General features: G+C 38.6%; 2 protein-coding genes across 2 annotated transcripts in view; one reads left to right on the forward strand and one right to left on the reverse strand.

Moving 5' to 3' along the window:
• Window positions 1-27,996, forward strand: part of utrn (utrophin) — a 174,570-nt gene that overhangs the window by 118,642 nt on the left and 27,932 nt on the right. Inside the window, 8 exon segments of the mRNA XM_033991111.2 lie at window positions 530-591; window positions 1,297-1,371; window positions 4,319-4,520; window positions 4,930-5,015; window positions 7,203-7,360; window positions 18,963-19,129; window positions 22,947-23,058; window positions 26,048-26,184. Coding sequence (XP_033847002.1) covers window positions 530-591; window positions 1,297-1,371; window positions 4,319-4,520; window positions 4,930-5,015; window positions 7,203-7,360; window positions 18,963-19,129; window positions 22,947-23,058; window positions 26,048-26,184 — 999 coding nt within the window.
• Window positions 459-27,996, reverse strand: part of LOC117392949 (F-box only protein 30-like) — a 120,603-nt gene continuing 93,065 nt past the window's right edge. The window contains exon 4 of the mRNA XM_055232357.1: window positions 459-472. The gene's annotated coding sequence lies outside the window, so the exon portion shown is untranslated. The remainder of the gene's footprint in view (window positions 473-27,996) is intronic.

A 27,996-nucleotide genomic window follows, 5' to 3' on the forward strand; every position in this document is an offset into this window, starting at 1 on the left:
CTAAATTTCTACAGTTTTATTTGACAGACAGAGGGAGATTACACTGTGTTGCTTTAACATTTTAGGCATAGCAAAATCACTTTTTTCAAAACCTTATTAAAGTCTTGAAAACCATCTGATGTGGCGATGATTTATTATCCCATTTGCATCATTTATTTATGTTTTTGCTTTGTGTACGGGAAAATATCCTCTGTTGGATATGTAAACATGGAACCAAGACTGTACCCTGTTCTATGTGTCTAAGCCTGTTTGAAGATGGGATTCCCGCTGTGATGAGAAGGGACTCACAACATGTTTATTTGAGTGTATACACTGCTCCTATCTGGTTTCTGTGTGCGGCTTTACTATTTGTGTCGGAAACTGGTCGCTCTTGACAACCTCGAAAGTCTTTGTCAACAGTGCGGATATAACAATGTTGTCTTCAATACAGGCGTAATGACCGCTCTCTTTATATGTATGTTGTTTTTGAAGTGGTTTGATACTAGGAGACATTTTTCTTCAACAATTCTTGTGCTATTGTGCTTTCCAGTCACCAGGCGCAGACCACATGCTGGGACCATCCAAAGATGACAGAGCTGTACCAGTCTCTAGGTAGGAGAAACACGCTTATACCCATAGATATGTAATGCTTACTGCTTTTTAAAATCGCAGAGCTGGAGGCTATTGTCAGAATATTTTTGGAGTTTTGCACCCACACAGTCCACCTACAATAACTTACTTTGCAGTCTATATACAACATTAAACCCTTGTTCAGCCTCTAGTGTTCGAATATGCAATGTTTAACCTCCCAACAAGTATTAAATAATGTGAAATGAGACTTACACTATGGTCATAATATACTATTTTAGTGTCACAATTATTGCGAAAAGAAACATCACAATTTTACTTGGTGTTGCCCCCATGAAGGTCCCTCACATACAGTGCCAACTTATCCAAATGCACATGTCAACATTTGTATGTAGTGGGTTGTAATCCTTCATGAAGAAGCATTTTCCAATTCATATTTTGAAGTTAGATTTTATGTGACAGCAGAATTACGCTGTTCATTTTGTTTTAACAGTTGCCTTCTCTCGTCCAAATTTAAATTTCATCTTTTATAACTGAACTATAGTTTGACCATTAAAGTGTGTTACCAGCACTTATGTTTATTAAAACCTTGATAAATATACACCTCCACATAGTTTTCACAATATGTGTTGTATGTTTATTTACCATTTTCTTAAATGCCAAAGCATTCTGTAAATGTTACATTTTGTTTTCTGACTCTTTTCCTTCTTCTCTGTTCTCATTGCACAGCCGACCTGAACAATGTGAGATTCTCAGCATACCGCACGGCCATGAAGATCCGCCGCCTCCAGAAGGCACTGTGCTGTAAGTCACCTTCACACACCCCTCACACCAGTGCCGCCGGTCACTTCACTTCAAGTGTAGCTGCAACAGAGGGAGGCTTGGAATTATTCCACGCTAGAACAGCTCATGCGGCAGGGTGAATTTTTGGCTTGAAAATGAAAATCACATTGCTTTTTTGTTGTTTGAGCACAGCTGTGGTTTAGCCTGTTGAGCGTAGGATCCTCCAGGTGAGATTATGATAGGATTTTTCCCCAACTCCACTGCATGTGTCTTTGATACATAATGGACACCTTGATAATGGCTGCTATTACCTGCTGTTTCAGATGTCCCTCACATATTCACACTCTCCAGGTGGACTCTCAGAGCTGAGCCACTGGAGTACAGTGTAATAATAGTGACAAAATTTGTCAGCTACACAGATGTTGGCTTTATCATTGGTCAGTGAACACTCTTACACAGAAAAAGATATAATTTATGCCTAATCCCAAAACAAATGTAAATAGTAATTTCTTAGAACTCAATGGTTTAATTGAAAGAGATTAAACTGTAACTTGAAAGAAAACTATATTATATTTGATGAATTTCAATATTGTCATTTTTATCAACAGCATTGTTTTCTGGAGTGTGCTACAGCAGTAAAATAATGTATGGTAATTGTAGGGGTTGTTTGTTTCACAGATGCATTAAACAATAAGACAGCCCTCTTAAAATCCTAGAAGAAAGCAGAATCTTGGTTTTAATGTGTTCAACCACTACTACTTTATTCATTTAGAATCACAGATTAAATACAGGAAAGTCCTATGCAGGAGCATCAGGTCATCTGATTGCACTAACCTCTCTCAGGATCAAAGCGTGTTTTGTTTTCGTGGGTTGTTAATTATTTTGAATGATTCACGAGGTTTAGTATCTGTGGTTACGCTGATTGTTTGTGACAGAAATGCATTAGGCCTGAATGATTACCCACTTAATTCACTGTGAGGAGATTGCAATACATTGTTTAAGTATAGATGGAGGTGCTCAAAAATACTATTCATAAGTAAATGGTTTACTTCTACTGTGCTATTACCTCACCCACTGCTACTGCTACTCTCAATGTTGCTACTATTATAACCACTATTATTACCAATCTTACTTTCATAATTACTTTCATAATTACTTCATAATACTTATATTACTTCTCTCCCTTGAACCATAGTTATTTCATGCAATGGAAGTTAACTGAGGGCCGATACATATCCACAAGCAAACGGGGCAAAGCATTATGGCCTAGTGTAAAATGGTGACAATATTAAAGGGAAAATTTGTATTAGTTATGTAATTGTTATGTTTGAGGTACTAGTTGAAAATTCTGATAGGGTTAAGTCTCGACTAGGGGGCTGGAGCTCGTACGGCATCCCATTAATAAGCTGTTTAACGTCTATAGTGAAAAAAGACACAGTTTTCCGACAGCGCTGCCTCCCTGCTGAGCTCACTTCATGTAGATACACCACGGTAATTAGAGTAGTCTGCAGAAGCTCGTCAGTAACAGGACGTGCTGGCATATGGGATGGGGAAAGAGAGGCTAAGGAGGATAGGTAAGGGTAATGCAATATAATAAACTGCTAAGGTGGCTGTTACCATACCTAAAGTAAGTTTTCTGCATAATAGCAAAATGGACTTGATCCTAATGTAATAAACTCATAATTGATTGTGCTGTAGGTTCTTAGAAAAATGCGCTGAAGTAATGAAATGGAAAAGTGAAGTAAAGTAACATTTCCAGTGGACCTTGACACAGCATAATTAAAAGTTCGTTCCTACCCTGGTTTTTAATGAGTGCAATGTGCAAAGTCTGTAATTACATCTCATCTGTATAACTTGATCTGAATTTGATTAAATGTAAAAAGTTTAAAGTATTACCCTGTAACTTTGTCATGTCAAATACAGCTAATAAAGACTGGTCCCTGTAGACATCGTTTTCGGTTGTTTTGAAGCAGCTCTATGAGAAACCATTTAAGGTCTGTTTTCTGAGATGTGCTTTTAAAGTCTGAAATACTGTTGAAAGAAATGCTAACACTTGCTTGCCCTGTTTGATCGATCTTAGTTATTTCTGTATGGCTATTTTGACCATCTGTACTATTTCTGATTTGTTACTTTCTATGTTTTGCTTTGGTTTGGACCAGAAGTTTAGCTCTGGATTGACTGGAAATCATTGATGCTGTCAACTCTTTTAGGAACTTTGTGCAATAATAATACATTTTATTTATTTATTTTTATTTTATTTTACATCTTTATAGACTTAAACCTTGCAACAGTAAAAGACTAATACAATTATAAAGATATGTACAAAGTTATTAAAAAAAACAAAAACATGAAAGTTCTTGTCAGAGGGACTAGACCCAGCTTAAACTGACGAGTTTTGAGTTTTAAATGTGGGAGTGTGCCAGTATAGAACAGGTCAGGAGGGACGCTAGTCCAGATCTTGGGAGCAGAGCAACTGAAGGCACCCCATAGTGACAAGGCGGGCAGGGGGGACAGAGTGCTGGAGCTAAGGAGGACCGGGGGGTGTGGCAGAATGAATGGTTGTGGATGTGGACATAAAATGTGGGACCTTATTTTTTTGTGGCCAGTGGAGCTGTTGTGATATGTGTGAGATTGGTGGAGCCAACTTATCCACCCCGTTTAGTTCTTAATGTTACTTCCTAGGGCTGTAAGATTAGTCGCAATTGAAACAAAATTGCAAATTGTGAAGGCTGTAATTTTTGAAGTACCATGATTTTCTCCACAAACAAGAAAATATTCCTTCATATCCTGAATAAAAACTACTAACTCTGTAGTGATTTTTGTCTGTGTCAGTTAATATTTCAGAGTTTTGTCAGTTCTTCTGGATGCATTTAAAATTTGAACACCTAATCACTATTGCAGTGCTTCTCAGAAAAATCATTCAGCCCTATTACTGTCACTGATCACCCCCCTCTGTCTCTCTCGCCAGTGGACCTGTTGGACTTGAACGTGGCTCAGAACACCTTTGCGCAGCACAAACTGTTGAACAACAACCAGCTGATGACAGTGCCAGATGTAATCAACTGCCTGACGTCAATCTACGATGGGCTGGAGCAGGAGCACAAAGACCTGGTCAATGTGCCGCTGTGTGTGGACATGTGCCTCAACTGGCTCCTCAATGTTTACGACACGTATGTACAGATGTTATTGTTTTGTCTGAAATGTTCCACAGTATGGCATTAAATTTATGTACCTCAAGGAGTCAAGCTAGTGATGCTACCAGACCAGTTCTGTGTAGAAGCACCACTCACTGTAATAATGGATTTTTTTTGTATTTTTGAGCAATAAAAGCATCATGCAAACTAGATAGATAAATAGATAGGTATATTTAATGCCATATGTTGTATCTCCATGGAGACAAGCAGAAAAAATACATAATTCCCTTTTAAATTATGTGACTCCATCTCTTTCGAGTTACACAATGATTTTCTGTCACTCTTGCCTCTTCAGAACCTATTATCTGCACCATCTCTCTCTTTCTGTGTGCACAAACATACCTGTACACTTAAGTGACCTGATTTATTGCCCCTGTCTTTGCAGCGGACGCAGTGGAAAGATCCGGGTCCTGTCCATGAAGATCGGCCTGCTATCTCTCTCTAAGGGACATCTTGAAGAGAAATACAAATGTAAGTGTCCTTGTAGTACACTGTGTAATATCCTTAGTATATGACCAGGCTGGAAAACCAATAGAACCACTATTGCTTTCATCATGCTACTCCCAGTTGTATTAATCAAACTTACAGAGACCGGGAAAGGTGGTGAAGCGCTTGGGAAAAGCCATCTAATTGGATGAGAGACCTCCTTCGCATCCCCCTGCTCTTTATTCAATTTTCCATTCTGATTTATTTTGGAGGATTAGACGGTGTGAATATAGGGCTGCTGCACAGGGACGACGGAGCTATCATTTCGCACTGGCTGCCTTTGTTTGGGCTCGCCTGTCTATCTTCCTCCAGTGTCACCACTCCACGCACTCTTCATCCATCTAACATTGCCACTTTGTCTTTTGGCTTTCTGCTAACTCCAACACGTCTCTCTTCTCCTCTTTCTTCTTGCTCTTTCCGTTCTTCTCGTTTTCCTCCGATTCCCCTGCCCTGGCACAAGTAGTGTCTGTGAGCCTATTCGTTCCACTGGCAGTTTCTATTAGGCTGAGAAGGCTATCACGCACGCCTGATTGCACGCCCCCCCGCCCCCCCTCTGCTCGGAGACTCTCATTGGCTGGTAGTTCTTTGCTAGTAGCCTCAAAGTAGCACATTCACTGACACACATGTGCACAGTGCCATGGAAAAGCAATACAGGTATGTGGAAATGTTTCAGCCAGTGGGTGAAATTGTGTTTACTGAAATAGGGCTGCAACACTGAAAAATCAAATATAGAAGTAATGAACAAATATGTTGCTATTAAATAAATGGGCCAAGAAGCATATGCATTGTGTGCTTTTATCGCCCTACAAGTCAAAATAGTTCAGTATTACTGCATGTGTTTATAGGAGGCAGTGCCCAGTTCATACACACCCTGTTTGTTGGTTTGTGGGAGGTAGGCCTCACACAGAGATCAAAGTCCGCTGCAGATACCCACAGTGTCCTCCCTCTCCTCCCTCTCATCTCTTTCCCCTTTCTCCTCTCCCCTCTCTCTTTTCCTCTTTCCTTCTCTCTTCCCTCATCTCTCTCACCCTTCCCTCTTCTCTCCTCTCTGCGCTCTCTTCCCTAACCTCTTTCTCCCCTCTTTCTTCTATCTCTCCTCTCTTTCCTCTCTCCCCTCTCTCTACTATCTCTCCTCTCTCTCCCCTCTTCTCTCTCTCCTATCTCTCTTCTCTCTTTCCTCTTTTCCCTCTCTTTCCATCTCTTCCTCTCTTCTCTCATCTCTCTGCCCCTTCTTTCTCCTCTTCTCTCTCTTTTCTCTCCCCTCTCCTCTCTCACCCCTCTCTTCCTCCCTCTCTCCTCTCCTTCCTCTCTCCTCCTTCTCTCTATTCCGTTTGCCTTCTTTTTTTTTCTCTATCTCTCTCCTGTCTCCTCTCTCCTCTCTTTCTCCTCTCTCCTCTCTCTCCATCATCAGCTTAGACTCACTACTCTTTGTCACATGTTTCATAACTTCATTGAAAATACATCACCTTTGCTTGTCACCCGGCCCGGTCCATTCCTGATATCTCTGTCCCTGCCAGTCTTTCAGCAACCAGAGAAGGAAGAGGGATTAAAGCCAAATGGATGTGGCAAGAAAGATGTTTGACACAAACACATTTTCCTGGTCTTTAATGTAACCCATATACAACATAGTACATGCGCACATTGGCACTGATGTCACTGTGCTGTACCATGACGCCAATTCATTCGGTGTCTATTTTTATGTTGCTTTTATTCTAAATGCCAACATGAATGTTCTGCCTGTCTCCTCCTGAGCCTAAACACACAAGCTGTCACAGTTACTCACATGCTGCGGGACATAGACGCTGCCGTGGTTGTTCAAAATGTGACTCAGGTGGACAAAGCTTAAGGTTGCTAAGGTTTTTATGCGTTTCAGCATTCTGTTATAGACAACTTTTTTAGCACTTTTCAACATTTAAAAGTGGGCAACAGTCCTAATCTTTCTAAAACCCATGGATGTAAAGATTGTATTTTTTTTTACATTTACGATTACTTTTTAGAGCATAGATTCAATTGAAATGACTTGATTTAACTATCAATTAGCTTGAACTATCACGGTTATTATCATTATTTTGTTCTTGATGTGACCTGAATAATCATAATTCTGAACTTCACATCCCCAAAGTTGTACTTGTCGTGTTGTTGACCCCTGCCTCTCATTTGTGCTGTGCTCAGACCTCTTCAGTCAGGTGGCATCTCCGGGTGACACATGTGACCAGAGGCAGCTGGGTCTGCTGCTCCATGAGGCCATCCAGATCCCTCGACAGCTGGGAGAGGTGGCTGCATTTGGAGGTTCCAACATCGAGCCCAGTGTGCGCAGCTGCTTCCAACACGTATGTACACAGAGGAATACAAAAGCACTGTTCATACTGAAGGTTTAAACAAGTATGTAGTTTTAACAAAAAACACATTTGCATGTCAACAATGCAATGCATACAATGTAAAATTAAATCAATCTGTTGGACGTTCATGTTGTTAAAGAGTAATGTTGAAGCCATTTTGAATTTATGCAAGTGCAAGGCTAGTTCATATTTAACAAAATTTCAAATTGAATATTTGGAATTAGCAAATGCTGCAAATAGTTTGGCCATGATATAAAAAAAAAAAAATATCACTTTTCTATGGTTTCTTTTTTAGAGATAAAGCTACAAGCCCTAGATTGATTGTATTTTTGCAAACATGTATTTTAAAAGAACTGTATGTAGGCTGCGCTCTAAAAGTTTTAAAGACTGTACTAAACCTGCCTGTGCCTTAACCTGTATATAGAAGACACATACAAGTTCTCAGTATATGGACAATATTTCCTGCTGCAGCAGAGGCACTGATTAATGATCAGCTGCAGGTGCTGGGGTTTAGGTAGTGACGATTCAGGTCAGAGAGAATCCTTCATTTTTAACCAGCAGCTTTGTAACTGTCAGCCCAAACTGTTTTCTGATTTCAGTTTTCTGATCATCTTGAGAACCAAAACAGAAAATTTAACAAAACACAATAACAAACAATGTGGGCATCATGACCAATGTTTTTGTAACTAAGATTAAATCAGCATCACAGTTGTTATCAGTATAAAGTATATTTGATTTACCTTGTATTTAGAAACACACTTAGGTAATTTTAATGGAATTTAAACTCTAAATCTTAGATACAGTTCCTTTAAATGTGTTCAGGATTACAGTCTGCCTTCATGTTGTTGGTTGATACTATCTCAGATACTATCTGCTCAATATATCTTAACTATAGACAAACACTAAAAGGGTCTATAGTACATTACCATTTATCCCACTGTCTAAAACCAAAGAAAGGTCAGTGCATTACAGTGGCATACGTCACTTGTATCTGTTCCCAAAACACAGGCAGCATTAGCCCTTCCTCCCTCCCCAGCTCCCTGAACAGATGCCTGCATGAATGTTTTCAAATTGCCGGAGTATTTAGTCTTGGCTGCCCAACCATGACGCCTCGAATGGCCCGGTCCTCTGCTGGCTGTCCTCTAGTTTTACTGCCGCCTGCTCACCGTTTTCCTGGGTTTATCTCCGGACGTTAGCAGCATTTAATGACGTCTTCATCCTCCAGAGATTCCTCCTCCTGCCTTGGCTTGTGCAGCTCCACTCAAACGAGCCAAACATCAAAATTAGGAGGCTATAAATTTCACTACATTCCTGCAGTGTAGGAGTCTCAAAATAGCACTGTACACAGTTTGGATTTTATCTTAACTTTTTTCTCATTGTCTTTATAGTAGAACCTGGACAATTATTCTAAAATTAGAGTGATAACCTTTTCATGAACTGGAACTTTTTCTAATTGGTCATGTAATGTGTAATATTGCAGATATTACATATAATGTAATGGAGGTTTGGACATTCACTAATTTGGGGTTATGATGGACATCTGTTGATGTAATCACTCATTTAATCAGGATTAGTCCATGTTTTTACAAAAGTAGTTATTGGATCTTAATTTTGTTTTTTTGAAATATAATAAAATGTCAAAAAATAACACAAAAAAATGTGGCTACTGTTTCTTTCAACATTAAGGTTAACTAATTAACTAAGGTTAATTAGTTGCTTAAAGCCACAAATAGACTAAATTAAAGCACATCATTTTGTCATTCTGGTTTTGGTTATTTATTATTACTATTATTATTAGGCCCAAGCCTGGGACAACGTCCCGGCGAGGGACTCATTAAAACCGCGTCCGGAGCATGGAAAATGGCAAAAATCAAGTAGTAAACACGCCCCGACATGACAGTGAGTGGTGTCAAAAAGTAGAACTCGACGAGCTCTAATTGTCACAAAAGACCCCGAGAAAAAATAATGAAAGACGACTTGTAGCGCCCCCTCAAACTTTGATTTTCATGGGGCCAATGGGAGCCCGACTCGGAAAAAAGTCAACATAAAAATCTGAAACTCACGTAAAAAAAAAAAAAAAGAATTCAAGGTTGGTGAAAAATTTATTATTTTGATGTTCAAAAAAATTTATGTTTCAAAATGACTCAATAGCGCCATCTCAAAATTTTAAATACATTACGGCAATGAGAGACCTTTTTCATCATAGACAAATGAAATTTGGTACAAACATAGAACATGTCAAGACAAGTAAAAAAATTATATTATGACCCCACCCTAAACGAGTCGGCCATTGTGGGTAGAACCCAATTTTTTCAAAATTATAACTCTCACATTTGAATTTTTTACACTGTGAATTTTAATTCAAGAAACTTGCAAATTGGACAAAATGAACTATGCCCATGTGCGACTAGAGGTTCTTTTGACATCTCCTCTGGGATGTAAACAGTCTGTCCTGTGACCAAACATCCATCAACGACCACAACTCCTGAAAAACAAACTTCTATGAGCACATCTAAAGTTTGAAGTAACAGTACTGGAGTATACAGTTTTGGTTACCCTTCCTACTGTGAGGAAGTCAATAAGCACAGATGTGTAGTACTCAGTTACATTTTACTTTTTGAACAACCGTATTTTTACCCCTACTTAAGTAATATTTAGTTTGAAGTAACAGTCAACAAGTGACAAAAGCTTTATGGTGACAATATGAAATGATCTGAACATTTCTATTTCTTGCACCACTCTTCAGTAGTAGTTTCCCCAAATACTTCATATAAATACTCTTTGCTACTTGACAAATTTCTTGGGTTACTCTTAATCTTATTAGTACAATTTGTGGCCAACTCTACCCAATTTGCACGGACATCAAGGGAGCAACATTTCACTCTCACAGTTAGCTAATAACTCCTAGCGTTAAACAGAATATATTTAATATTTTGTACATAAATTAAATGTCTAAATATAGGTAAAGTACAGTAAAAAGTAAAGTCATCTGACCTGGGACATGCTGAGAGCTGAAGTGGTTGAACTTGAAGCGCATTGAGTTCAAGTTCTGCTGAACAACAAATGAAGAATTAGCCGATTAGCTTGATGCTATTAGCTAGTTAGCTTAGCTTAGGCTTCTCTCTCCAAGTACAGAGAGAAAATGACAGAAAATCGGAATGTAAGGGCTTATATATGCAACTATTAGCAACCATGGAATGTGTCTGGTTACCATGACAGCAGTTAGCTTGTTTTGATTTAATTTTAGGTTTGTTGTTATGGTTTTACATGGTGAAAAGAGAGGTAAACACTGTCAGTTCACTTATGCTGAATAAATGGAAGCCTCTCCAGCCCCGCACCTATGACTTTTCCCACTGTGAGGAAGTCTATAAGCAGAGATGTGTAGTACTCAGTTACATTTTACTATCTTTACTCCAACTTAATATTTAGTTTGAAGTAACAGTCAACAAGTGACAAAAGCTTTATGGTGACAAAATGAAATGATTTGAACATTTGTGTTTCTTGCACCACTCTTCAGTAGTAGTTTCCCCAAATACTTATTAGTATAAATACTCTTTACTACTTAATAAGATTACGAATAACCCAAGAAATTTGTTAGTACAATTTGTTACCAACTCTAACCAATTTGCACGGACATCAAGGGAGCAACATTTGACTCTCATAGTTAGCTAATAACTACTAACATTAAACAAAATATATTTAATATTTTGTACATAAATTAAATGTCTAAAAGTAGGTAAAGTATAGTAAAAAAGTAAAGTCATCTGACCTGGGACATGCTGAGAGCTGAAGTGGTTGAATTTGAGCCCGGTTGAGTTCAAGTTCTGCTGAACAACAAATGAAGAATTAGCCGATTAGCTTGATGCTATTAGCTAGTTAGCTTAGCTTAGGCTTCTCTCTCCAAGTACAGAGAGAAAATGACAGAAAATCGGAATGTAAGGGCTTATATATGCAACTATTAGCAACCATGGAATGTATCTGGTTACCATGACAGCGGTTAGCTTGTTTTGATTTAATTTTAGGTTTGTTGTTATGGTTTTACATGGTGAAAAGAGAGGTAAACATTGTCAATTCACTTATGTTGAATAAATAGAAGCCTCTCCAGCCCCGCACCTATGACTTTTCCCACTGTGAGGAAGTCTATAAGCAGAGATGTGTAGTACTCAGTTACATTTTACTATCTTTACTCCAACTTAATATTTAGTTTGAAGTAACAGTCAACAAGTGACAAAAGCTTCATGTTGACAAAATGAAATGATTTGAACATTTGTGTGTCTTGCACCGCTCTTCAGTAGTAGTTTCCCCAAATACTTATTAGTATGAATGCTCTTTGCTACTTGACAAATTTCTTGGGTTATTCTTAATCTTATTAGTACAATTTGTGGCCAACTCTACCCAATTTGCACGGACATCAAGTGACAGCAACATTTGACTCACAGTTAGCTAATAACTACTAACGTTAAACAGATTATATTTAATATTTTGCATATAATTTAAATGCTTAAATGTAGGTAAAGTATAATAAAAAGTAAAGTCATCTGACCTGGGACATGCTGAGAGCTGAAGTGGTTGAATTTGAGGCCCACTGAGTTCAAGTTCTGCTGAAATTTTGCTTTTGGGGGAGGGGCAATGTAAGCGGGAACAAGAGGCAAGAACTCCATGGTGGCATATACCCCACGGTCGCAAGGGATGGCAAGGGCCTTTATCACTGCTTTCAGTTTTTATTATTATTATTATTATTTATTTAAAACCTAGAAAAATACACATCCTCACTGAGAGGAGGCTTGCATCTCCATAAACCTGACCCTTATTTGGTCTGGTGGAGGGCCTCCTCCTGCTTGTTTCTTTGGAAATTTTGTTCCTTTGGCTATAATAATACATCATAAAATGTATCTCTAAGGAAAATGTTTCAAAGTAACCCTGTCTCAAGTAGAAACACTTGCAAAAGGCCCTTCTTTTAACGCACTTGCCCTCCACACACACAAATAGGATTAGCTTGAGTATAGGGCAGAAAAGAAATGATGTGGGGAAGGTTACCCAATTATTCATTCAAAGAAGAAGGAAAAAAGGAAGAATGGAGGAGGGAGAGAGAAGAGGGGGAAGAGGAGGGAAAGAAACTGAATGTTAAAACTAGTTTTAACTTAATAACTAATAACTACTTAGTCACTCACTCATTTTACCTGCTCAATTATAAAACATTATCTCATTGTACGTCCCCAGCTCAACCCACCCCAAGCTCGAATGATTATTTTATTCCTGTTTCTTGTCTTATGCTTTGTACCATGTTTGTTTGTCACTGTCTTGTCTGTATCTTTGTCTTCTTTGCATAAATAAAATAAAAAATTAAAAAGAAAATGTTTCAAAGTATAGTTTTCATTTTCTATTTCCATGGAAATGTAAGTGACATGTCCCCTTCCGAAAGTTACATACTGTCCCTTTAACAAAGATAATGGAAAGAATGAAATGTTTGTGTTTGTATGTGCTTCTGAACTATAACTCTTCACCAGGGAGAAAAAACATATAATGTTATACGTCTTGGGGAAACTATAGCCACACAGTGAAAACCCCTCATATTTCACCTCAGACCTGTTGTCTTTAGCTGTCCTCATGATGGCCGTCCTCTGTACTTAGAGTGTCTTTGTAATAAGCGCTTTGTGTCAGTCTGCCCTGACACTACCACAGCACTCTCCACTCCACTGGTTTAATGGGACCATGATGAATGCAAGGCTCTGCCAAAAATCTCCTCTATTTCACTCTTCCATTGTCTCGTCCTTCAGTCCCATATCCATTGGTTTGTCAGTGAGCGCTTCAGGTCCTTCTCCCAAACAATAATTAATTTGTAAGTGCAGTCATTCTGCTGGAGATGCAGGAGAGGAGGAGAGGAGCCTAATGAATGGTAAAGTGCATGAGAAGAGATTCCAATAAGGGAAGGTCAAATATAGAGGTGGAATGGCACTAGAGTGTACGAACACAATGCACTTCCTTATTAGGTTTGAATAGAATAATGCTGTCTTCCTGTTGCCCTCGTAGGTTGGAACTCAGAATGACGTAATCTCAAAGTTTAACATCGAATGCCCATTCCAGTTATCAAGTGAGAAAAAACAATGACTAGACAATCACACTAAAACAGCAGTGGGCAGCAACTTTTATGGGTAGTCAAGAAGACTAGTTAGTGGGCTATTTGTTATCTTCACAAATTTCTGATTTGACCTATTCCTACAACTCATTTATGCAGCTGAGCCTTCAGTACTATTGTTATCTATGTAATTATCATGTACATTCAAGAAGAGATACTAACAACAACAGTGCACTGGTCAGACAGGTGCTCTTCTAAAAATGCCCCCTTAAAAATAGCCCTGCGCGCCGACATTCACCTTTCACAGATGTTGTTTCTTCATAAACACACAGGTCATCTCCTCTCCAGCTGCTGTCACTCCACTGCTCTGTCTGGATCCTTCATTTCACACAAACTAGTCCTGAAAATTGCTCACAATGTGATTAAATGAGGTTTATTCAGCACAGTTTGAGCCTGCTGTGGTCTTCAGTACTTCAGTATGCTGTGGTCTTCAGTACTTCAGTATGCTGTGGTCTTTAGTACTTCAGTATGCTGTGGTCTTTAGTACTTCAGTATGCTGTGGTCTTCAGTACTTGAGTATGCTGTGGTCTTTAGTACTTGAGTATGCTGTGGTCTTCAGTACTTCAGTATGCTGTGGTCTTCAGTACTTCAGTATGCTGTGGTCTTCAGTACTTGAGTATGCTGTGGTCTTCAGTACTTGTGTATGCTGTGGTCTTCAGTACTTCAGTATGCTGTGGTCTTCAGTACTTGAGTATGCTGTGGTCTTTAGTACTTCAGTATGCTGTGGTCTTCAGTACTTCAGTATGCTGTGGTCTTCAGTACTTCAGTATGCTGTGGTCTTCAGTACTTCAGTATGCTGTGGTCTTCAGTACTTCAGTATGCTGTGGTCTTCAGTACTTCAGTATGCTGTGGTCTTTAGTACTTCAGTATGCTGTGGTCTTTAGTACTTCAGTATGCTGTGGTCTTCAGTACTTCAGTATGCTGTGGTCTTTAGTACTTCAGTATGCTGTGGTCTTCAGTACTTCAGTATGCTGTGGTCTTCAGTACTTCAGTATGCTGTGGTCTTCAGTACTTCAGTATGCTGTGGTCTTCAGTACTTCAGTATGCTGTGGTCTTCAGTACTTCAGTATGCTGTGGTCTTCAGTACTTCAGTATGCTGTGGTCTTCAGTACTTCAGTATGCTGTGGTCTTCAGTACTTCAGTATGCTGTGGTCTTTAGTACTTGAGTATGCTGTGCTCTTCAGTACTTCAGTATGCTGTGGTCTTCAGTACTTCAGTATGCTGTGGTCTTTAGTACTTCAGTATGCTGTGGTCTTTAGTACTTCAGTATGCTGTGGTCTTTAGTACTTCAGTATGCTGTGGTCTTCAGTACTTCAGTATGCTGTGGTCTTCAGTACTTCAGTATGCTGTGGTCTTTAGTACTTGAGTATGCTGTGGTCTTCAGTACTTCAGTATGCTGTGGTCTTCAGTACTTCAGTATGCTGTGGTCTTCAGTACTTCAGTATGCTGTGGTCTTCAGTACTTCAGTATGCTGTGGTCTTTAGTACTTCAGTATGCTGTGGTCTTCAGTACTTCAGTATGCTGTGGTCTTTAGTACTTGAGTATGCTGTGGTCTTCAGTACTTCAGTATGCTGTGGTCTTCAGTACTTCAGTATGCTGTGGTCTTTAGTACTTCAGTATGCTGTGGTCTTTAGTACTTCAGTATGCTGTGGTCTTCAGTACTTGAGTATGCTGTGGTCTTTAGTACTTGAGTATGCTGTGGTCTTCAGTACTTCAGTATGCTGTGGTCTTCAGTACTTCAGTATGCTGTGGTCTTCAGTACTTGAGTATGCTGTGGTCTTCAGTACTTGAGTATGCTGTGGTCTTCAGTACTTCAGTATGCTGTGGTCTTCAGTACTTGAGTATGCTGTGGTCTTTAGTACTTCAGTATGCTGTGGTCTTCAGTACTTCAGTATGCTGTGGTCTTCAGTACTTCAGTATGCTGTGGTCTTCAGTACTTCAGTATGCTGTGGTCTTCAGTACTTCAGTATGCTGTGGTCTTCAGTACTTCAGTATGCTGTGGTCTTCAGTACTTCAGTATGCTGTGGTCTTTAGTACTTCAGTATGCTGTGGTCTTCAGTACTTCAGTATGCTGTGGTCTTTAGTACTTCAGTATGCTGTGGTCTTCAGTACTTCAGTATGCTGTGGTCTTCAGTACTTCAGTATGCTGTGGTCTTCAGTACTTCAGTATGCTGTGGTCTTCAGTACTTCAGTATGCTGTGGTCTTCAGTACTTCAGTATGCTGTGGTCTTCAGTACTTCAGTATGCTGTGGTCTTCAGTACTTCAGTATGCTGTGGTCTTCAGTACTTCAGTATGCTGTGGTCTTTAGTACTTGAGTATGCTGTGGTCTTCAGTACTTCAGTATGCTGTGGTCTTCAGTACTTCAGTATGCTGTGGTCTTTAGTACTTCAGTATGCTGTGGTCTTTAGTACTTCAGTATGCTGTGGTCTTCAGTACTTCAGTATGCTGTGGTCTTCAGTACTTCAGTATGCTGTGGTCTTTAGTACTTCAGTATGCTGTGGTCTTCAGTACTTCAGTATGCTGTGGTCTTCAGTACTTCAGTATGCTGTGGTCTTCAGTACTTCAGTATGCTGTGGTCTTCAGTACTTCAGTATGCTGTGGTCTTTAGTACTTCAGTATGCTGTGGTCTTCAGTACTTCAGTATGCTGTGGTCTTTAGTACTTGAGTATGCTGTGGTCTTCAGTACTTCAGTATGCTGTGGTCTTCAGTACTTCAGTATGCTGTGGTCTTTAGTACTTCAGTATGCTGTGGTCTTTAGTACTTCAGTATGCTGTGGTCTTCAGTACTTCAGTATGCTGTGGTCTTCAGTACTTCAGTATGCTGTGGTCTTCAGTACTTCAGTATGCTGTGGTCTTTAGTACTTCAGTATGCTGTGGTCTTCAGTACTTCAGTATGCTGTGGTCTTCAGTACTTCAGTATGCTGTGGTCTTCAGTACTTCAGTATGCTGTGGTCTTTAGTACTTCAGTATGCTGTGGTCTTCAGTACTTCAGTATGCTGTGGTCTTTAGTACTTCAGTATGCTGTGGTCTTCAGTACTTCAGTATGCTGTGGTCTTTAGTACTTGAGTATGCTGTGGTCTTCAGTACTTCAGTATGCTGTGGTCTTTAGTACTTCAGTATGCTGTGGTCTTTAGTACTTCAGTATGCTGTGGTCTTTAGTACTTCAGTATGCTGTGGTCTTTAGTACTTCAGTATGCTGTGGTCTTTAGTACTTCAGTATGCTGTGGTCTTTAGTACTTCAGTATGCTGTGGTCTTCAGTACTTCAGTATGCTGTGGTCTTTAGTACTTCAGTATGCTGTGGTCTTCAGTACTTCAGTATGCTGTGGTCTTCAGTACTTCAGTATGCTGTGGTCTTTAGTACTTCAGTATGCTGTGGTCTTCAGTACTTCAGTATGCTGTGGTCTTCAGTACTTCAGTATGCTGTGGTCTTCAGTACTTCAGTATGCTGTGGTCTTTAGTACTTCAGTATGCTGTGGTCTTCAGTACTTCAGTATGCTGTGGTCTTTAGTACTTCAGTATGCTGTGGTCTTCAGTACTTCAGTATGCTGTGGTCTTTAGTACTTGAGTATGCTGTGGTCTTCAGTACTTCAGTATGCTGTGGTCTTTAGTACTTCAGTATGCTGTGGTCTTTAGTACTTCAGTATGCTGTGGTCTTTAGTACTTCAGTATGCTGTGGTCTTTAGTACTTCAGTATGCTGTGGTCTTTAGTACTTCAGTATGCTGTGGTCTTTAGTACTTCAGTATGCTGTGGTCTTCAGTACTTCAGTATGCTGTGGTCTTTAGTACTTCAGTATGCTGTGGTCTTCAGTACTTCAGTATGCTGTGGTCTTTAGTACTTCAGTATGCTGTGGTCTTCAGTACTTCAGTATGCTGTGGTCTTCAGTACTTCAGTATGCTGTGGTCTTTAGTACTTCAGTATGCTGTGGTCTTTAGTACTTCAGTATGCTGTGGTCTTCAGTACTTCAGTATGCTGTGGTCTTCAGTACTTCAGTATGCTGTGGTCTTCAGTACTTCAGTATGCTGTGGTCTTTAGTACTTCAGTATGCTGTGGTCTTCAGTACTTCAGTATGCTGTGGTCTTCAGTACTTCAGTATGCTGTGGTCTTCAGTACTTCAGTATGCTGTGGTCTTTAGTACTTCAGTATGCTGTGGTCTTCAGTACTTCAGTATGCTGTGGTCTTTAGTACTTCAGTATGCTGTGGTCTTCAGTACTTCAGTATGCTGTGGTCTTTAGTACTTGAGTATGCTGTGGTCTTCAGTACTTCAGTATGCTGTGGTCTTCAGTACTTCAGTATGCTGTGGTCTTTAGTACTTCAGTATGCTGTGGTCTTTAGTACTTCAGTATGCTGTGGTCTTTAGTACTTCAGTATGCTGTGGTCTTTAGTACTTCAGTATGCTGTGGTCTTTAGTACTTCAGTATGCTGTGGTCTTTAGTATGTGTGTAGAAGCTTCTAACCTGCTGGCCTCTCCGGCTGTAAAAACATATGTGGAGAGTGTGGCACTGTAACTTGACCTGGTGGCGTCACCTGCTTGTCTTCATGAAGATAGTTAGATTAAACGCCATACTGTGGAACATTCCATGCAAAGCCGTAACATCCCCATGATACAAGGCAGATGGCAGAATTTATAATTTACAATAGGTATAAACTACTATTAATTTGCCTTTTTGAATAATTGTATTGGATGCTTTTACTTAAAGTCCTTTTATCTGTTCCAGCACTAGTTATAGGTCTCTGTTTTCAAATGCAAGTTTTCATGTACTAGTTTTTCCTTTCAGCTTTTTCATGTTTTAAAGTAATGTATTTGGTAGAATGTTTTGACATCTTCCACTAGAAGCATAATGGCTGTGGCGCTGTACTCAAATTCTGTATTTTGCTTTTAAAATGGCAATATTTTTCCACTTTTCACCACTATTCATAAACACGCTTTACAAGTTTTCCTGTTCTCACGTCCTGCATATTGCAATGGTCCTATTTTCTTTGACGTCCATTAAAAGTGTTGGCCAAAAGTTTGAGAAGTGGAGTTATTCATAGCTAAATAAAAAGTTAATTATTGTTCTTAGCCCACAGCTGGACCATGGTCATGTTAAATGCAGATGCCGTGTCCACTGAAATCAATCAGCTGTTTATTGCCGGACATTTTTCACCAATAAAGATAAATAATAAGCTTGTAAAAGTTATTAAGTGTCAACCCACAACTCAGAGCAATAACGAGGCTTGGGAAAGTGTCACATGTGCGGCCATCTTAAAAATGTCTGCATCTTTATTGGCCTCAGGGAGTTACAACCTGATATTAATGGACCCTGTGTATGTTTTTATATCATGTCAAAAGCATCCAGGGAAGAATTTTATAGATAATCAACATCCTTTCTTGTTTTATGAAATTGTAAACTTCATCTTTATGTGGTGTTGTTTAATTAAATATTGACCTCGCATTTGTTTCTGTTTTTTTGTACAGGTGACGTATAAAGTGGAGTTGGAGCCCAGGCAGTTTGTGGATTGGATGAGATTGGAGCCGCAGTCCATGGTTTGGCTGCCCGTCCTTCACAGAGTGGCTGCAGCGGAAACGGCCAAGCACCAGGCCAAGTGTAACATCTGCAAAGAGTGTCCCATTGTGGGCTTCAGGTAATCACAAGAAATGTTTTACAATGTTATATTTAGTGTAATGGTATATAATTCATAGGTCCATTGCTATAATCCTTCAGTCATTTGTCCTTGTAGAAGTCCTCCAATCCCACTTCAAAAATTATCTGTAATTTCTTGTTGATTTTGTAAGTGTCATTATTCTGATGGAGAGGGTAGAATGTCAGTAGGTAAGTGTTTACTATAGTTTGTGTTGAGTGGATGAAACATGGTTGTATTCTAGGATATATCTTAATATGTTTTATGAGTTAGGCACTAGGCGGGCTTGGCGTCTTTATCAAATGAGAAAACAATTGATCTATTGCCAGCTTATAAGAACCATGTGCGTCACTCTATGGCGCTTTGGGATGAGAGATGTTCACCCTGATTCACTTTTCCGCTAACGGCAAAAGAATTCCCACATGTATATACTAGGGATGTCCCAATGGGATGGTGAAAGCTAGGGAAAAAGATAGATTTAAATACTTTCTTGCTCCTTTCACGATTTGAAAATCAGGTACTCCAGCTTGAAATAAATAAAAGTCCTGATCACATTGTGTTATTCAGAACCCTCCCAAAAAAGGCGTACGCATCATTTAACACAGTGGACAGGCGATTATACATGATCCAAATGTGCCACAATTGTTTCCATGGGACTGGGAGTAAAGGCCAAATGTGCTCCAGAGGAGAGGTATTTATCTAAATGTCAGCAGCTGATCCAGCACTGACTAAATACCATCCAGAGGTTTGCACTGAACACAGTCACAGCATATTTACACAGACAGTAGCCTCACTTCCCAGTTCACAAATGGCAACAGCATCTGCTTTTGAAATGGTACTTTTTGATTTTTATCTGTAAAGTATTGCATTTCTACTTACACAAAAAGCAATATAAACTATGGTGGCAATATTGTCCCCCTCAGATGTGTTGCTTTGCCAGCGGAAAGCAAAACATAGAGAGACATTTGATGTAGCACACGTCGACCAAGTTGTGTCATTGATCGATGAGAGCAGTGAGTGAGGGTATGCCCGCAAAAAGGGGAAAAGAAAAGTAGCGTATGTTTTGTTTGGACATGATGACAGCTTGTTACTACAACGCTCCTTATTTTGCAGATATAGGCAAGACTACTAAACAAGATGCACACTTAAGCCACAGTTCATTAAACCCATTATCTTAGTTACAGAGAATATTATGCAAAATGTAGAACATTAAAAGACAGGCAGTTTTCTCTCTAGTAGTTATTTTTTTGTACCATTTTGGGATTTGGTTTGAATGTAAAAAAGCTTTAAACACATTAATATTATTACAGTTATTATACACCAAGGAAAGCCATTGGTGTAAAGTCATTATATGGTGAGAGATACAGATAATTTTATTGATTCCATATAGAGTCTTTCAGTCCCACATTTTATTGTTTTTACATTCTTGAAAGTCAGGATGCCCCCAAGATCCACTTATCTAAATGAGCATATGGTAATGTCACATAAAAACATCAGAAAGCCCACAGATGCTGAACCTGATCTTTTTTATTTGTGACTGCATCCATTAAATTGCTATTTTACAACAAAAATCTACATATTAAAGAGGGCTTATTATTCAAAATCGACTTTTTGGAGCTTTGTTATAACATTGTTCCCTCATCAAAAACATGCCTGAGAGGTTTTAGATGTCATCCATGCATGTTTGAGTAATTTTACGATTTCTCCCAGGCCCTATTCGAGCCCTCCTTGTGGTTAGCTCTACTATTCTGTGCAATGCTCAGCTCAAAAGCCTACGTCACTCATGCTTCTACATGACAATTCTCCATTAATAGAGAAAACTGTACATAATAACTTGACAAACCTGATGCGATTTGCAGTAGTTTCATTAGCGGGATGTAGCGGGGAGTAACGTTGCATTAGAAGCAAAGGGAGGGGAGACTCAGAGCTTCAAAAACGAAAGTGAAACATGTTAATACATTGTTTTCGGCAAATATATCATTTTCAAAACAATAAAAGTAAACATGGTGATCTAAATATGTTACGTGTTGGCAGTTAATACCCCATTAAAATAAATGATCCCTTCTTTAACAATAATAATAGTAATTTTGAATGTATATTTATAGAATGTAGTTTGTGCTTTAATTGTGCTATTACCATGTGCTTTTATTCTAAAACTATTCAGGAAAAGTCAAATTTTGTCTCATTTATATTATTTTTTTTCATTATCATATTTTTTTCAGTATCAGTACTTAATTAAATATGGTTCAAAAGACCATTTAGTTTTGATATTAGTTTGATTTGGGCAAGTATCTGTGATTGGAACCCTAATCCTAACCCCTAAACCCTCCAAACCCCCTAAATCCCCCAAATTCCCCAAACCTCCCAAACCCCCAAAAATTCTACTTAAATTTTAAAACCCATTAATTGCGGGTCAGGCGGGATCTCTCTGTAAAGGTAAATGACATCCCGCTCCTCCTGGTAATATGCTACATGCCGATGCGTAATGGTGCGTTTGACTTGAGTGCTGTAGTGTACGCTGTTGCATCCCTTTGATATATGGTGCTTCCTGGAATCTCATCAGTCAGTTCACCTTGGAGGAGGCGAGGAGCAAGAAAGATGAAAGACCTGGACCATTATGTGTGAATGGCGCCTGTCTCTATTTAGTTGTTAAATGATCCTATTCTACCTCTCCATGATGTTGTGTTTTGGTGGGAATCCAGACCCCTGTCACATTGTTAGTATATATAATTCTGTGCAAAAGTTTTAGTAGAGTGTTGAGCAGTTGAAAAGATACTGTGTCATTTTGAGGTACGGATTGAAAGATATCCATGGGTTTCAAGTTAAGTAAAATTAGGAAGGTTGCTGTAGTAATTATGTAACTATTTTGCCCTCAAAATGGCGCCCATACAAGGAAAAAAAAATCATGCGACTGAAATCTATATAGAAACTTACTTTTTTTTCCTTTGTTTTTTGGTTTAAATTGCTTGTTTTTTCGTTCTGTTTTTTGTTTTTTTGTTGTTGTTTTTTCACTTTAGATTAGATTCAACTTGCACTTGACGTTCAGTGCAATAAAATGCAGTTCTGACCAGATTGCAGTCAAGCAGTACTAGATGAACATGTACTTACAGAAGAAATATTGCATAACATTTGATATAATTACTTAGTCATTGTTATTTATTTTAGTTTCATTTTTTCATCAATATACTTTTAATTCAAATCCTCTCATTGAAGCCTATGCAAAGTGTGACTGAAATTCTACTACTGCACAGACCTATAATTTTCATTTTCTTCTTAATGCCATGTCCATTTCACACATATTTTACCTCTGTTGCTACCACTACCTATTTGAAATGAGAGAATGTAACCTTCAAGAGAACAAATATATATGCAGGGCAGGTTATGTTTAGCCCTGGAGCCATACAACGGCCATCAACTGGAGGCCTCGCAATATAAAAATGAAATAAATAAATATGAAATGTGTGTTGTTCTTGCTTAAACAAAGAGAGTGTTGCAACACAACCTCTGAACTAGATAATTAAGTTTGAGCCCATATCCATGAATTATGTTTTACACTATTGCTTGGTTTAGCGCTTGTACTGTGGTCTTATAATTGCTCCTAGTTAACATAGCTGACATTGAAATTAATATAGGATTTCTGAACAGTATGAGAGAGGTGCAGGTGATGGACTACAGTATGACAATATGATATTTTAGTGGCACCTCTTCAGTTTGCTTTTGCAGAGAATGAAGTTAAATCAAGTTCTCCATCTTTTTCCTTAACTAGAGATATTTTAATCTCTCTGCAAATTGTTCTGACTTTCCTCCTCTCTCTCCTCAGGTATCGTAGTCTGAAGCATTTCAACTATGATGTCTGCCAGAGTTGCTTCTTCTCTGGCCGAACAGCTAAAGGACATAAGCTCAACTACCCCATGGTGGAGTACTGCACACCGGTAAGACGCTTTGTGACATAGGCCCAAAAGACTTCAAACATCCCACCTCTTGTTTCTCCTTAAAACCAAAATGCCTTAATAAAGAGAAGTTTTTCTAATAATGCTTATTTAATCAGCTTCTTAACTCTTTTCAAAACAGTTGCCTGGATGCAGGCTTTATATAGACCAAACTTGATTATTCTTTTTTTTATGTCTAATGCTTACCATATGCAATGTCATACAATATACAGTAGATACAGTCAGTTTATGAGGGAACAGAAAGTTATAATGCTCCATGGGGAGAAAAAAACAATCATTTTGTTATAGAAGAGCTAGTCCATCACCTACTGTGCAACAACTATGAGAGCAAATGTAGACTTTAGTATATATATATATATTTATATATATATTTTTATATATATATATATATATATATATATATATATATATATATATCATCAAATGTATATAAATATCCCAGAATCCCAGAAGGCCAACTGTAGTTGCACAGTACTTCGATGATGCTAACACTTCCTGCTATATTTTAACATCAGCAGGAGAATTTGTTTACTTTTCGTGGATAGCACCCAGTCAGCAAGTCACTTGAATTTGTTGCGCTTAAAAATACCCATAATCCACCAGGAAATTATTAAGAGGAAAAAAGTGTTTCCTATTGATACTGACTGTATTTCTGTAAGATGTGACATTTTAGTTGTATAAATGAACTCCATTTTTCAATCCCCAATCACCCAACCAGCAACCAGATACAAAATCCTTATTTTAAATTCTCGACATTGTCTCAGCTTATTGCAGTTTGATTAGTATTTTGGAGGCACTACCTCTGCATGATCTTTCTCGTCCAGAACTAATCCCACGGTCCACTGTGTTATAGGCTTGAGTAGATGATCCAAAAGTTTTGTGGTATAATTCTTGATTGAGTTGGTGGTAAGTCCTGATTTGAGGGCACAAAGAGGTGGGCGATTGTCCTGCAGCCGCTCTTCGCTCTTTCTCAGTGTCATGCAGAGGCCAGAAGTCTGACCACTTCAAACTCAGGGTGGGGCTTTGATACATTTAGGACAGAATTTCTTCAGTTTCTTGCTTTTCAACTATTTTTCAGAGAAAAACGAAAAATGACTTCTCAAAGTGTCGTCTTGATTGTTTTAGATTGAAACATGCACAGAATTTTAAATGAAAAATGTACGCACAGAACAGGAAGCAGTAAATGGTTTGAGTCTATTAAGGAGATATAAGAATTAGCTGTTTAGATTTGAATTAGGTTTCACTTGTACATACTTGAAGCTAATGCTTATTTTTTCTGTGCAATTGTACTTAGGACTGGCATAAAAGTTATCTATCTCCATGTAGACAAAAAAGTGTTGTTGCCGAGTTACAGGGTTAGATCTGTGGAGACCCTGCTCACAGTAAGCAATACAAACACCTGTAATTGAATACTTTAAATTTAATGCCATACTGTGGAACATTCCAGGAAGAGCAATACCAGCTCTTTGGAGAGAACCAGGCAGCATACTTTCCAACAGAAAGGATATATTGTGACCCTTTTTTCTTTATATTTATCTTATTTGCTTCTGCTTAAATATTGTTTTGAGCTTTTAGGTACAGTGTTACTTTTTCCACCCCTGGGAGTTGCTGCTGTTACACTCTCTTTGCAGTTGATTACACCAACGTCTTTACAGTTGGTGGAGAGTCTATATTTAATTTCACATGAACCAATGATAAAACATTTCCAGCCCTTTGAGGTCTCTTTTCTAGCTCAAAGTAATATCTCACTTCTGTACAGAGCAAAGGGAAAGGGAGGTGAAGTTGACTTTCACATCTATTGCACACTTGACAGTGCGTTTCAATTTAGCCCGACACTGAACAGGGAGTGAAGACGTTTCTCAATTCTGTCTTTTAATTTGTGTTTTCTATTTTGCAAATGGGACAGGTATTGACTTTGGGGGAGCGTATGTAGAGTGCTGCGATTGCTTCACTGAGACGAGATGAGTTCAAAACTACAGGACACATTACTTCGATTTTAGTGTCTTTCTGCTGGTTTCCAGTTTCTTTTAGATTTGTTTGAAAGATTTGATTGTTTGTTTGAAAGCTTTGAATGGACTAGCTTTAGATGGGCTCAGATGATCTCATCTAAATTTACCACACATGAATTTTACATTGATGGTTACATTTCCTCAAAAATAAAACATCATTGTTCTTGCCTCTCGGCTCTTAAAGCAGCATAATTTCTGCCTAATCGTTTTTTGATTGTGTTGGTGGTATCAGCCTGGATTGAAATAATGAATCCACTTGTGAATACAAAAACACATTTCATGTTGAATTAAGGCCTGATGGGCTCTTTTGTATCACAGAGCTGCCCTTTAATAAGATTCCTCTTCTCATTTTTGCCACACGGTGTACTTTATAGCCATAATATTGTCGTTTTATTGGGTTTGGATTTTATTGAAGTGGCATTTTCATAGTTCCAGTGGGTTCTGTCAGTGAGATAGCAGAAGTTGGGGACTGCTGCTGTGCACTATTGATTACAGTGATGTGAATTTGACTTATTTAACACAATCAAATGGCCTCACTGAAAATAACTTTTAAAGCCTACAGGGCACTTATTAGATAATCCTTTTGAAAGTACTATTGCTATATTTTAGGTACATTCTTGATTTTACATTCTGTTAGCTAAAATGAAGGCCATCTGCGGCACAGATGCTGCCGTTTGTTTCCTGTACATATCTGTAAGTCAAATCATATCTTGCAACACACATCATTGCATAATAAAGTTGTTTTATCTTTGGCTGTTTAAAATCATAAAATATTTAGTTTGAAGTTACATAAAAGCAACCAAAACATTCATTTTTTTGGACCAGTTTCCTTAAAAGACATTTGGGTTGTATTTGTCTTCCCATGTTTTTGAGGTGCAATTGTCATTTAACACAAATCCATAATCTACCTTTTTACCTCAAATGATTAACAAGCCTTTTCCTTTGCCCTTTTTCATCTTTAGACTACATCCGGCGAGGACATGCGAGATTTCACTAAAGTGCTCAAGAACAAGTTCAGATCCAAGAAGTACTTCGCCAAGCATCCTCGACTGGGGTACTTACCTGTGCAGACTGTGCTGGAGGGAGACAACTTGGAAACGTAAGGATGAAAATATATTATACACTATAACTACATCTTACTGTGAGTTGATTAAAGGAACTATATGTAAAATGTGCTGGTTTAAAAAAATGAACTGTAATCCCAACTGAACCTGGGGTGCCAGTGCCTTAACCTGCAGATAGAGAAAACCCCATACACATTTTCTCATTCTCAGTATATGGACAGGCATCACTCAGAACCTCCAGAATTCACTCACTGAGCTGCAGAGGCTGCACTAGCACTGATTAATGATTCAGTGCAGGCGCTGTGGTTTAGGTAGTGAGAAATCAGACCAAAGAGAGAGTCATTTTAGACTTAAACCAACTCTATGACCCAAACCTGGCAACCCAAATGAGAGACTCATGTGAGGCTCATTCTGCTTTCTGATTAGATAGTTGTCTTGAGAACCAAAACAAATTATAATAAACCCACTTGGCCGTCATGTTAAATGTTTTTGTTAAAGCTGTACTTGATTTGAACATGTTTACTCTGTATCTGGGGACACAGATAAGTCAGGTTTATGGGATTTAAAATCAAAATCTTACATACGGTTCCTTTAGTGTCCTAGCCAAAATGCCCAAATCCCTTTGATCCTTTACAGCTTAACACTCTTGAGAGCTTATGCCTGTTAAAGTAAATCCCGTAATCATCAAATCATTAGCACTCCCATATTTTGACTTGAACCTGTCTAACTTTGACGGTGTGTTAATGTCCACTCAGGACGCGTTTATTTACCTGTCTCTTTACCTTGTGTCTTAGCTGTAGATCTTGTAGCCATGGCAGCACACTCAGCCTATACTTGTGAGTTATGAGGCTTTTGGCAGCTGTAAATCCCTGAAGAGAGAGCATTTAAATGGAGAGCATTATGTACAAAGTTGGGGAAAGTGCCTCTTCCTTCAAACTGGAGTGGACTATATAAGACTTTTTCACTTAAATATTTAAAGACACTACATTGAAAAACTTTCTCAATGTTAAGGTTGTAGAAAAATGAAGTAAAAGGTGTAAATGAAGAAGCAGCTTTAAACCTTTCTCTGAATACTTTGGAATACACCAAAATATTTAACCTGCCTTCAGCTTTCGCTTGTATTTAATTTAGTGAATATTTAAGTAGACAGAACCCACTTTGCATCATAAAACTTAAAAATGAATTTGCACAAAGAAAAAAAAAACTTTGCCTTTTGAGTACCACCAGATCTACTCCAGGTTTTACCTGATTTTTTATTATAGTTATAAACAAGGACTAACCCAAATAGGACAAAATGTTGTTTAAATTGACTCTAAATTCAGCAAATATTTGAAACCATGCACCACAGATCACTGATATTCATTTCCGCTATGACAATATATAGACATGTATATAGAAGAATACTACATTCATATGGGAAATTACTGCGCTGATTATCCTATATATCTGCTCTGTGCATTGGTGCCACTTTTCCTCTATACAAACTGGCACAAAAAGTGGTCCATATTCACAGCGCTTTCCTGATGACTCATTGGCAGAGTTAGCCCCACACAATTGCACACAGTCACCTCTCAGATGGATGAATTCAGACCATTCACTCGTTCCCATCGTTTGGCACCGAGCTCCCCCTCACCTCCCATCCTGTTCCACTCCTGCACTCCAAAAGCTGAATTTTACAGGGGCCTAGCTGACAGACATTATCTAAACAGTCTAGATTGTCCAAATGTAAAGTTGGCAAATTTAGGTATAATTTCAACATACAACGCGAAGGTTATATTTATTATTATAGTATTGTTAAAAAAGGGAATTCTGGGATTGAGTTAACTTGCTATTGTGGCTGTAATCTG

Source organism: Periophthalmus magnuspinnatus, chromosome 24 (assembly GCF_009829125.3).
Source record: "Periophthalmus magnuspinnatus isolate fPerMag1 chromosome 24, fPerMag1.2.pri, whole genome shotgun sequence".
In the NCBI taxonomy this organism is placed as follows: domain Eukaryota; kingdom Metazoa; phylum Chordata; class Actinopteri; order Gobiiformes; family Gobiidae; genus Periophthalmus; species Periophthalmus magnuspinnatus.